The sequence below is a fragment of the Ascidia mentula genome, chromosome 5, assembly GCF_947561715.1.
Source record: "Ascidia mentula chromosome 5, kaAscMent1.1, whole genome shotgun sequence".
NCBI classification, from domain to species: domain Eukaryota; kingdom Metazoa; phylum Chordata; class Ascidiacea; order Phlebobranchia; family Ascidiidae; genus Ascidia; species Ascidia mentula.
Window position 1 is genome coordinate 8,977,923 of NC_138570.1, and position 13,037 is coordinate 8,990,959.

General features: G+C 40.3%; 1 protein-coding gene and 2 long non-coding RNA genes across 3 annotated transcripts; all 3 read right to left on the reverse strand.

Annotated features, from left to right (window-relative positions):
* Positions 1-561: 561 nt before the first annotated feature.
* LOC145902848 (uncharacterized) lies at positions 562-1,071 on the reverse strand. Its single transcript, XM_082990944.1, has one exon. The coding sequence runs from the start codon at positions 1,069-1,071 to the stop codon at positions 562-564; it is 510 nt and encodes a 169-aa protein (XP_082847070.1).
* Positions 1,072-6,616: 5,545 nt separating this feature from the next.
* On the reverse strand, positions 6,617-7,624 carry LOC145903575 (uncharacterized). The gene is made up of 2 exons (XR_014402660.1): positions 7,273-7,624; positions 6,617-6,746 (listed from the first exon to the last, which is right to left on the reverse strand). It is a non-coding gene; the product is annotated as an uncharacterized LOC145903575 (long non-coding RNA).
* Positions 7,625-11,548: 3,924 nt separating this feature from the next.
* On the reverse strand, positions 11,549-12,297 carry LOC145903551 (uncharacterized). The gene is made up of 2 exons (XR_014402659.1): positions 11,949-12,297; positions 11,549-11,678 (listed from the first exon to the last, which is right to left on the reverse strand). It is a non-coding gene; the product is annotated as an uncharacterized LOC145903551 (long non-coding RNA).
* Positions 12,298-13,037: the final 740 nt, after the last annotated feature.

Sequence of the window (13,037 nt, forward strand, 5' to 3'; positions counted from 1 at the left end):
AGTTGATCATCGTTGAGGACTCGTTCGTTCGTCAGCAGGGAGAGGACGCGTCGAACAGACCGAATTATCCTTTTCCAGGCACCTCCCATGCGACTTGTACCAGGTGGGTTAAAGTGCCACTGAATCTTTTTTAAGAACTCTTCTATTTGGCCCTGGTTCCATTCACGTACGGCGTCACGAAAAACACGCGCAGCACCCACAAAATTTGTGCCGTTATCGGAATAAATTTGCAGCACTTCGCCGCGACGAGCAATAAATCTGCGAAAGTCATTAACAAAGGCATCGGTGCTTAGGTCATGTGCCACCTCGAGATGAATTGCTCTTGTAGTTAGGCATATAAAGAGACAACCCCATCTCTTAACTTCGCAGCGCCTTTGCCTGACGACTAGAGGTCCGAAATAATCGACCCTTGTAAATGCAAAGGGAAATTCATTCATTTGCAGGCGAGCTGGCGGCAAATTGGACACAATTACGACGCCGGCATACCAAACATGCGCGGACAACACGCCGCACCGCCACTGCACCGCCTTTTCCAAACGACCGCCAACCCTAAGCATTCCATCAATCATCACAGGATCCAGACGAAAAACTGCCGATGACTTGCTTGGTTTCTTCAAGTTTCCATCTGGGGTAATTGTGTTGCACATATTTCACCAACTCGGCTTCAGCCGTCTGCAGCTCATCAACTCTCAGGGCCGAGGAGCCAATTCTCGCGGTTCTCGCACTTCGCAGAATTGCGATCAAACGCAAAAACCATGCAGCAGCACGTTTAAGTTGATACAACGAAGAAAATTTCGTAATTAAAACATCTGTGGGAGGACATTTTTGTACCACAGTAAACACACCACAAGATTTCTCATCAAATACATTAACCTCAACGGGATCTGTAGCAGCGTCACCAAACATATTTGGCCAGCAGTCGGGCGTCTTCTTGAGAAACGACAGTCCGTCAAACCACAATTCACTCCTCTCCAGGGCATCGGCTGGGACTCCCCTCGAAGCCAAGTCAGCAGGATTTTCCGTCGTCGGAACATGTTTCCAGTTCTTTACACGGGTATTCTTCTCAATCATTGCCAAACGACGAGAGACAAACAACGGAAATCTTCGTTTATCATTTTAATGCTTTGCAGCACCAGCACAGACGAATCTGTCCAAAATATGGAGGGACGCAGGTCCAAACACATTTCCTTTCTGACAATCAGTTCCACGTCCACAGCCAGAACAGCGGCCATCAATTCCAACCGTGAAATAGAATTTTCACCCTGGGGTGTTAGGCGACATTTACTCATGTACAGGTCACTTCGCTTTCTTTATTCGTTGATCGGAGGTAGCACACAGCTCCGTAGGCTGCTTTGGATGCGTCAGCAAACACATGAAGTTGACTTCTTATTACATTGGCACTAACACCAAAACCGAATGAACGTGGAATACGTCTTTCTTGCAAGCTATGTAAACAGACTAACCACTTCTCCCATTTTCGTAAGTCCTTTGCATGCATCTCTTCGTCCCATTCAATTTCTTGCTTGCACAAGCTCCTATAAATGAGCCGGGCTCGCAACACGACGGGGGTAACAAAACCCAATAGGTCGAATAGAGAATTCATAAGTGAGTGTCATAAGTGACAAGAGGCCTCGACGAGTGCGCAGCTTCATTGGCAACGAAACAGCAAATATAAATGCGTCAAAATGAACATTCCACTGTATTCCAAGCACACGCTCTTGTAATTCAGCGTCCAGTGGGCGCACCTGCAAACCCATTGATAATTCAAGTTGCCCCAAAGAGATGTACATTCATTCTGTGGTGCACGCAGGCTCGCGCGACAGGTTCCCACCAGGCCACCAAAGGAAACGCAAACTGTCACGATCACGAGGGGCAACTTGCGCGCAACAAGACGCCAAGTAATCTGTTGACAAGATCAGGACCTTGCATCAACGTTTGGTTCAAAGACAGTCCGCACGGTACTGAGCTGCGCAATCAAACACAACACGCAACTTACCAGGTTTCTGAGAGTTCAAAACACCATGATGAGGTATGTACCACGTCCGACGTTTGGTAATCACTTCCTCCTCTGATGAAGAAGTACCAATTGTTTGACAGTCCTTTCTCCAGGGAAGATCGGAGGACGTACCAATTGATGAAGAAGTACCAAGTCAATCTTCCCCTGGAGAAAGGACGTACCAATTGATGAAGAAGTACGGTGCTGTCAATCTTCCCTGGAGAAAGGACTTTCAAACAATTCGTCTTCTTCTCTGGGGATCAGGTCACTCTCATCGCTTAGAAACATGGTATGGGCGGTGTCCACAACGCAAGCAAAGTTGGCATCTGCAGCAGGTTTGCATGCAGCCTCAAACGATCGACCCAGCAAAGACCATCCAAGAGGCGTCTTCGCGGCATCTGGGCATTCGTCGATTCTAGGACGACTGCACTGTACGCGATGTGCCACAGGTACATCAGCACCAATCAACAATGTGACAATCCCGCCAGCAATGGAAGACAGTTGCAGATTCCTTTGTCGATGGGTGCATCTTCCGAGTTTTCCAGGTGGGAGACTTGTTCGGTTTCATATTTGTTCAACAACCCATCAAGTGGTTCGACTGACACGGAAATTGCGATTGTGTCCAGTTTTTGCGGTGTCGTCAGTGTGTTCAACAAAATTTGTTTGGGTCGTCCAGACGCACCTAATTTGTCTACCAACTTACGTTCACATAACGTTGTAGTAGAACCCTGATCCAGCTTTGATATCCACGTTGCGACCCTTTCATCGAATTCTTGTTTGACTCGACTCGCTTACACGAGACTGTCTCAGGTAGTCTATCACTATCCGACATATTTGAGTAAAGTTGTAACGATGTAACACGGCTAACTTAACATGCCCCACGGCCAGCTAACCTTGTCACAGGGGTTTGACCGCACAGACAGCAAAGAACAGTATTCTTATATTCGGGGGCACAGTTAACGAACTGTGACATGTTTACTAAACAAAACAAACACAAATTAGCGAACAGTCACACATGTAACATGACAGACAATATTTAACTCACTAATACAATCGCATTCGGTTGCACCAGGTAAATTTACGTTAGGCAGTCACTATTTAAGTTATGAACTTGAGTCAATTCACTGCAATTCACAACAGATATTTAACCACCAAAACAGTTTACTGCATGCAGACAAGTTCAACACGTGGCAGACATTAAGACTGCTGGCACTATCCTTGCATCACACAGTTGGTAGGGGCATTATGACGTTCCTATTGTTGTGAATTTTCTTCACATGGAAAGTTACGCGCACAGAAATCTTACACAGAGTCAACCTATAGGTCGCGATCCAAAATACGGAACAAATACGGCTTTTGTACTTCACACTTATGATTGTTTTTAAAGAGTCGTCCGAAATATTCTCTAAAGATGAAAAGATAAATATTATTAAAATATTAAAATAGGGGCACGCAGAAATTTCGCTTTTAAAACAAGGTCACAGAACAACCAGTATATCGTATGACTGAAACTCGTTACCAAAGCGCATTTCATTTTAACGGGAAGACTAACACAAAATACACGCCCTAAATGGCGGGGAATGAGACTGACTGCGCTGCCTGTATCAACGAGAAAAGGTAACCTATGATTTTTTCAAATATGGTGAATGTTTTAGAATACTTTTCGCCCTTGACATTGTTCACCTTTAATGAGAGGAACGCATCCCGTTTTTTTTCTGATAAAACGCAAAAGGTTGATTACAACGCACAGCGCATGACACATAACTGCTGTGGTAGAAGGTAAATCTGACAGCGGTGCTAAAGAAAAGCGATAGGGCTGACTTTCAGGACACATATTGGTCGTTCTATGAAAATAAGTTTTGGTGCTGGGAAATGCCCATCGTGTAGACCCTTGCCACAATAGAAATTTTACGTCACAAAGCAAACCAGTGATGCATAGGGCTCAATTTTTCGGTTGATGAGCGCACATGCGTGTGCTGTTGCCATGGCGAACTTTAGGGTGTTTTGGGCAGTTTTAGCGGCGTTTTGGGCTATTTCAATCACGTAGTTACTTGCTGGTGGTGCAGCAAAACTTTGTAATTTAACGTCATTTTGTGTTAAATTGTGCAATTCGATTACTACGCGTACGTGTGCATATGTTATTTTTGGGTTAATCACTTCGTTTCTATCCGACTTATGGGTTAATCTTTGACATATGTGGAAATCGGCTTTGGGTTTTAATTTCACATCGACATTTTTATTAATCCTGTCGAATTCATTATTTTATGTAATCTCAATAACCGTATATATAACGATGGCCGTAAGCCACGAAGGGAAAAGCGAAAAGAAGGAGAACAGAGAACTCTCTGAGCTAAGAGGCCCAAGTTACGCGCACACTGTAAGAAAAATCGTGGGGAGAAGGCTGCATTGAGTGCTTACGCGTAGTTATCTAAGGTATGTGTTGTCGTTTGTTTTTGCGCTAATTAAAAGTTCGTAAAGGCAGTTCTTGGCAGATGTTTTTAATAGTCTTAGGAGTCAGATACACGACGTGTGTTCTTTCTGCAAACGGATACCTGCAGAAGTTGGTGACCCCGACGTGATATTTGAACACGCAAAATTTAAATCTTCTGATTAATCTGATATAATAACTGCGCAATTGAAACAGCTAAATTGTAGTCATTTTCTAAAGTAAAATAACTTATGATACAAGAAATAACCATGTCAACCAAGTTTTTCTGGTTTGTTTTGCGTAAGATATGTTGACAGACAGGTACAACGAAAGAAACAAGCAATTGCATATTTCGAAAAGGTTTGATGCATTTATTTTATTAAAATGTTTTGTAAAAGCTTATGCCAAGCTGCTTTGAAAAGCATGTTTTGTAAAAACGTAAGTAAATGTTAATTATTGTTACATAATGCCTAACCAGAATTTTAATGGTTACGTCATGTTATGTCACCTTTATATAATGTTGTGCGGATATTATTGAATACGTTTTTAAATTTCATTAATTAATCCATGTCTCCGAATTGTCAATTCATTATTTTTGGTTGGGGGACTAATAGCTTCTTTAATACCCGAAATCGAATTAACATCGGACGTGGATAATCCTATTTGTTGTCTGTGATGTAGGATACGGTATAACAATGATTTTAGATTTGTGGTTGTCATGTTTAATTCCAAAATGTAAACTTTTACATTAATAAATCAACTTGTCAATAGGAAAAAACAGGAGAAATGCATAAATCACAGAATGGTGTTTTCAGTGAGTAATCACAGGGCTATCGCGCCCGTTGCGAAATGTTCTTTCAACGCATATTTTTTTAGCTCATGAACCTTCACATTTCCGGACAACAAATCCAAAGAGCAGCACGAGACCGCTAGTCGCACGGCGCACCTGACGCCTCAACTTCGCAAGTGACCAGTAGCCACAGGCTTGCTGGTTGCTGAGCCTGAGGCCATTCATTGCGCAGTGGGTACATTAAAAATCCACTTCGTGATTTACCCATAGCTTATTTTGCAGTGGTAACTCTAAATGCGACTATTTTTTTTATTCTTCTCAGACCGCAGCTTGACGCATCACTCACACATTTTTCACTGCGTGTCAACAAATTGCCTTGCGGGTGATTCGTGATACGGCCAAAACACGAATTACATTTCACATTGCAACACCTTTCTCATAAAGCCCATCACCTAGTGGACTGTATTAAATGCCAATCCTGGAAATTACTATAAAAGACATTTGATTTGATTTGATTTTTTCACCGTTGATTCAAACTTTTTACACATGACAATACTCAAAGCTATTAGTATTTGTATATTATCCTCAGGTTTTCTGTTCTTGTTGTTTGGCGCTTAAATTAAATGTCACTTGCATCATTGCAACAAAAACCGAAGCTGTTTGTCACGCAAACCAAAAAAAAGATACCAGACAAGTCATAATAACGCGCGAACGTACTTAGTTACTTAGGCCTAGGAAATTTAACTGTTGTTTGTTCGAGTATGTCTACAGATTACAGTTACAACCATTCTACGATCTACATCTAACTTCAGTGCAGATTCGAATGCTACGGTACGACGATATATCGATTCATGAACACGTTCGGCACGAATAAACCTCAGCGGGCTAATCCATGACGCACGTACAACACCTTACAACCACCTAGCAAACACTTCTCGACCCGGGAGACTCCTGCAGCAAAACTTTGTGATTAAACGTTTTGTGTCAAATTGTGCAATTCGATTACTTCGCGTACGTGCGAATATGTTATTTTGGGGTTAATCGCTTCGTTTCTATCCGACAAATGGGTTAATCTCTGACATATGTGGAAATCGGCTTTGGGTTTTAATTTCACGTCGACGTTTTTATTAATCCCGTCGAATTCTTTTTATGTAATCTCAATAACCGTATATATGTATAGGTCCTTAACGGAAAATATCGCATTTTTTTAATGGTAAAATAGACAATAAATTTGTACTGAAATATGTTTATTTATGTAATTTAAACATCATAGGAGGATTTTAAACCAGCTCCAGTCATCCATCACCACCTATTGACGAAAATTATTTTTTCAATGCCTAGTGCACATAAAGTATGTGGTCTATTGCTTGACTTCCAGCTTTGAAACAACTTGAAATATAGCTTAAAATGCATGAATTTCCTTTATTATTATTCCGAAACACATTGTTAGTCAGTTATAACACATAGTTTTTGAGTTGTATTCTTCATTCTTCATGCATTTGAGCATCCACAGCATCAATTCTTTTGCTGATCTATTTTGCAAAATCTCAAATTAAAAGCTATTTACTCTTGTTTGGTCATAACAAATCAAATATAATTATTTTGTGGCCTAATTACTGTATTTATTGCCACAGAAACAAGTGGTCCATTGCCGGTGGGTGTTTGGGGCAGTTTTAGTGGGGTTTTGGGCTATTTCAATCAGGTAGTTACTTGCTGGTGGGTGCTACTGAAAATTATGGTGAAAATGGAGCACAAAATTCAGGCTGTATTTGTGGAAAAATGAATCGTTTAAGTGTCCGAACATTCGTGATTTATGAAAGATCCATAACAATAAAGGCAGATTGGGACATGAATAACGAACTTTTATCCAATATTGGTAAAAGGTTTAATATTCCAGATCATCCACAGATTTATGTTTCAACTTTTTACGATCAATCAATTGTTTCATGCTTCAATAGTTTTTGTACTGTCAACAAAATCAAATTCTGAACAGGTCTTACTTTTCAGAATGAAATGATGTATGTAAGTGGTGACAAAGATTAGAAGGAGTAGACTCACCACCTGGTCGAGATCCATACTCAACCCTTCCTCTGCCGCGTCCGCGTCCACGTCCGCGTCCGCGTCCACGCCCACGCCCACGTCCACGACCTCTTCCACAATCTAGAAAACCTCCTCTGCCACATGGATATGAGTCATGTTCATCACACCCATCAAAGAAAGAGCACTTGATGTCTTCTTTTGGCTTTAGAGAGTCATATTGGGGATCCATTGTATCAGTTCGGGCTGGAATCGTAGTCAGTTGCTTACACTAACAGCTATTAGTCAGATATGCTGCAATACAACAAATATAACTATTATAAGCTTAGCATTTTGCTCTAAAATAAATAAAGTGTCCGGTGAAATACTAACTTCTCATTATTTTTATCTATGTCAAAAATGGACCTGGCAATGTACCTTTTTGAGTATATATAATGAAATTGCGTAAATGAAAGGAAAAAGTACCAAGAAAACTATATGCTGCATGCCTACTATTTGCAGAATAAAAGCTGCTGCAAAAATCAACTCGACGTTAACCACCAAGACCACGAATGTTCGTTACGCATCAGTGGTTGTGCGCACGACACGAGCTTATGCACACGGCACGTGGAATGGACACGTTTGCATTTTCGAGATCGCCTGCGTGCTGTTACAGCAAAAAAGCATTTTTACAGTTTAGTCATTTATTGACATACACATTTTTTAAATTTACACTCTTGTTTACATTATTATTTTTATGTAGTAACTAAAGGTGATCATTTTTAATGTGATGAAAAATTAGTTTGATTTAAAACCCAGATTTAAACCGACGTAGAACTGTAGCACCACGCATGTTTCCCTAATTAATTCTGGCTGCAGACCTTGTTAGGCTGCAGACGTTGTTAGGCTTTCCGGCAGAAATCGCACAGCCTTCTGGCATCCGGATCGACGACAGACCTCTTTCTTCATTTGTAACTTGTTAAATACCTGTTCGCACTTTTCTCTCTCTGAATTCGTTGTCACAATTCGTTGTTAGGATTCGTTGTCATAATTCGCTTTCATTATTCTCTGTCATTAACTTTGCCTCCCAACTATAGTCTCGGTCACTTAACTAACAACTGGCACGCGGTAGAAGTTACTCGCTCAGGCACTAAACGCGCTTGGAACAAATTAAACTTTAAGCCACCTGGTATTGCAATTGTGTCTTTCAATTAATAAACAAGTCTGCCACGGAATCGAACTTAGTAACCTATACAGCAAGAACACGCAAGCAGAATTTAGATTCAGCAAAGCAGCGACACAGGGAATCCTATTGGTACGCTGCACTGGTGAACTTGCACGACGTGATCACAATTGCTATTACCAGGTTGGTTTGTTCCGTTTATTTTTGGTAATATTCTATTGCATTGTACTTTGTGATTCTCACGAAATTTTACTTATTTAGGTGTGAATTTCGTGGCGAATGGTAGATGATGGTTCTCCATTATAATGACGGACGCGAGAAAAGATGTGGATGCAATGACAAAGCATCAATTATAACCCGGTACTGAAATTTTAATTTTTTAGTTTTAACGCAATATGAATAAGTCACTACGTTTAAAGCCAAACTGCTCTTAAAGCATGTTTTGTCTGTGAAACTATACTATGCTAAGTATATACTATGCAAGTAAAACGCCTATCCTATATGGTTATGTCAATATGTATGTAGTTTGTTTCAAGAAAGGAGTTCTTTAGTTTGAAGTAACTCATGTAACTAAAACGTTAGTTTTACTTTTGGCATACGTGTTTGACGTTACTTAATGGTGAATTTTGGACCCTAGCCTAAACATTTGTCTGCTTAAAAAGTCCTCCATATTCACAGCGGAGGCGCGGCGCAGTTAAGGGACCTGACGTCTTTCATGTAGCAAGGTCACACAGATACAATTTTTAGTCATTATGTCGGAATACCTTAGACCTTCCCTGGTCTTGACGACATGACTTCTATGCTTATGGCATTTAGTAAAGCACGACTGACGTCCCTTTAGGAGAAATCCTTGCACTAATTTTAGCTAGGGTTGTTATGGCTGGTTGAAGCATGAAACTGCTGCTTAACCTAACTCACGTATGATTATTAAAGTTTTGGCCCATCTTTTATGACATGAATTTATCTCAAACTAAATTACCACTTTTAACGTTTTATGGTCTTTGTTGCTGTCATATCCCAAAACGTATTTTTTTGCTACTATTAGTGCCACAAACTTAGTCCTCGTCTACTTTTGACATTTTCTTGTAGCGTAAATTTTACGAGGGGACGCCCAACTCTTGTAAGTCCATTATTTTTAGGAAGATCACCTTCAGTTTGGAAGTATTAAGTGCGACGTGTCTTACAACTTGGCATTATTCCAAAAATTGGCTTTGAGGATAATTGGTTAGACCTATACAACTTTTGTTGTTGCATTTTTGCTATTGTAAGGCCAGCTTTTTATTCATACATGTACCTGAATGAGTACAGATGATTGTTTTGCACGAGATGAGCCAACTTACTTGTTGACGGCCATCCAGCTGAGCCCTTTTATTTTTTATACGCGCATATTAAGTCGCATGCGGGTCGTTGCCTGTGCTTTTTGACGGCCCAAGAGAAAATGTAAGCATTGGTTGCGCACGCTCCAATGCGATGGAATTTGTGGTTTACTTTAGTTTTTTTTAAACTTTTTAATTTGTAATGCATCACCCAATTTCCATAAACGCTTCGTTGATATTTTTAATAATTTGAGCATTTTACTGCCTGTATTCTTTTGTACTGAGAAAAAAAAATAACCGTGACAGCAAAACCATAAGACGATAACGCGGACGATAACCACCACCAGTCACCGAATTTAATGCAACTCAATTCGCCACAACCAAAGGCCAAGACGATATTGGATTTGGGAGAGAAACTATTAATCTTCACAAGCAAGGGGCATGTGTAGCAACACGCATGTTTCCCTAATTAATTCTTCACATGTTTGGAACACAGACGGGCCGAAGGCTGCAGACGGTGTTAGGCTTTCCGGCAGAAGTCGCACAGCCTTCTGGCATCCGGCTCGACGACAGACCTTTTTCTTCATTTTTAACTTGTTAAATACCTGTTCGCACTTTTCTCTCTCTGAATTCGTTGTCACAATTCGTTGTTAGGATTCGTTGTCATAATTCGCTTTCATTATTCTCTGTCATTAACTTTGCCTCCCAACTATATAGTCTCGGTCACTTAACTAACAACTGGCACGCGGTAGAAGTTACTCGCTCAGTCACTAACGCGCTTGGAACAAATTAAACTTAAAGCCACCTGGTATTGCAATTGTGTCTTTCAATTATTAAACAAGTCTGCCACGGAGTCGAACTTAGTAACCTATACAGCAAGAACACACAAGCAGAATTTAGATTCAGCAAAGCAGCGACACAGAGAATCCTATTGGTACGCTACAGAACCCCTCAACCCAAGAATAAGTCGACATACAACCCCGGAACATCCAGCGATTTAGCTTAAATGTGATCATGCAATGATCCAAGTCTTTTCAATACACCCTGCGTTAGTGTACCAAACTTCCTTATTGTATCTTCAATAGCCTTGATCGCCTCAGGTTTCCATTCTAACATCTTCTTACAATTTTTAGGTTCGTTACCCAGCATGACATTAAGGTGTCGAAGTGTGTCTGACGCGTAAAGAATAACGCCTGTAGAAATGAAAAATTCCTAAAAACGATCCTAATTGCGTGACAGTTTCTGGCCGAGGAAAGTTTATTATGGCTTCTACTTTGTCCTTGCTGTGTAACTCTGTGACCTAAAAAGGCAAGCTCACTTTTACCTAATAAAGTCTTTTTCTTGTTAATTAAAATTCCATAATCTGTCAAACCTTGAAACAACAACCTCAGATGCATTTCATGGTCTTCCTCGTCAATGCTGGCAACTAAAATATGGTCCACAATTATTCAAATCCGCTGACGACATGATTGATTTTCCGCAGAAAAAATTGACTGGCGCACTTTAAACCGAAAGGAAGCTTGTGTAGTTACTGCAGTTTTAGAAACCAATCGGTGTAGTTACTGCAGTTTTTGAAAACAAATCTGGGTGTACCGGGACTTGACAATATGCGCTAAGGAGGTCAATAGAACTAATAACCGTTTTTTCCATTTAAATTATTCATAAAATTGCGCAAAAATGGAAGCGGGTAGGAATCGTCTTCCGTCAACAAGTTCAGCGGCTTATAATCCCCCACAAAACGAAGACTTTTATCTTTTTTAGGAACTAAGTTTGGAGTCTATTGCTTGACTTCCAGCTTTCAAACAACTTGAAATATAACTTAAAATGCATGAATTTCCTTTATTATTATTCCGCAACACATTGTTAGTCAGTTATAACACGTAGTTGTTTAGTTGTATTCTTCATTCTTCATGCATTTGAGCATCCACAGCATCAATTCTTTTGCTGATCTAGTTTGCAAAATCTCAAATTAAAAGCTATTTAATCTTGTTTTGTCATAACAAATCAAATATAATTATTTTGTGGTCTAATTACTGTATTCATTACCACAGAAACAAGTGGTCCATTGCCGGTGGGTGCTATTGAATATTGTGGTGAAAATGTTTCATGCATCAATAGTTTTTTGTACTGTCAACAAAATCAAATTCTGAACAGGTCTTACTTTTCAGAATGAAATGACGTATGTAAGTGGTGACAAAGGTTAGAAGGAGTAGACTCACCACCTGGTCGAGATCCATACTCAACCCTTCCTCTGCCGCGTCCGCGTCCGCGTCCACGTCCGCGTCCACGCCCACGCCCACGTCCACGACCTCTTCCAAAATCTAGAAAACCTCCTCTGCCACATGGATATGAGTCATGTTCATCGTACCCATCAAAGAAAGAGCACTTGATGTCTTCTTTTGGCTTTAGAGAGTCATATTGGGGATCCATTGTATCAGTTCGGCCTGGAATCGTAGTCAGTTGCTTACACTAACAGCTATTAGTCAGATATGCTGCAATACAACAAATATAACTATTATAAGCTTAGCATTTTGCTCTAAAATAAAAAAAGTGTCCGGTGAAATACTAACTTCTCACTATTTTTATCTATGTCAAAAATGGACCTGGCAATGTACCTTTTTGAGTATATATAATGAAATTGCGTAAATGAAAGGAAAAAGTACCAAGCAAACTATATGCTGCATGCCTACTATTTGCAGAACAAAAGCTGCTGCAAAAATCAACTCGACGTTAACCACCAAGACCACGAATGTTCGTTACGCATCAGTGATTGTGCGCACGACACGAGCTTATGCACACGGCACGTGGAATGGACACGTTAGCATTTTGAAAATCGCCTGCGTGCTGTTACAGCAAAAAAGCATTTTTACAGTTTAGTCATTTATTGACATACACATTTTTTAAATTTACACTCTTGTTTACATTATTATTTTTATGTAGTAACTAAAGGTGATCATTTTTAATGTGATGAAAAATTAGTTTGATTTAAAACCCAGATTTAAACCGACGTAGAACTGTAGCACCACGCATGTTTCCCTAATTAATTCTGGCTGCAGACGTTGTTAGGCTGCAGACGTTGTTAGGCTTTCCGGCAGAAATCGCACAGCCTTCTGGCATCCGGCTCGACGACAGACCTTTTTCTTCATTTGTAACTTGTTAAATACCCGTTCGCACTTTTCTCTCTCTGAATTCGTTGTCACAATTCGTTGTTAGGATTCGTTGTCATCATTCGCTTTCATTATTCTCTGTCATTAACTTTGCCTCCCAACTATATCTTGCTGTACGGTAGAAAGTTACTCGCTCAGTCA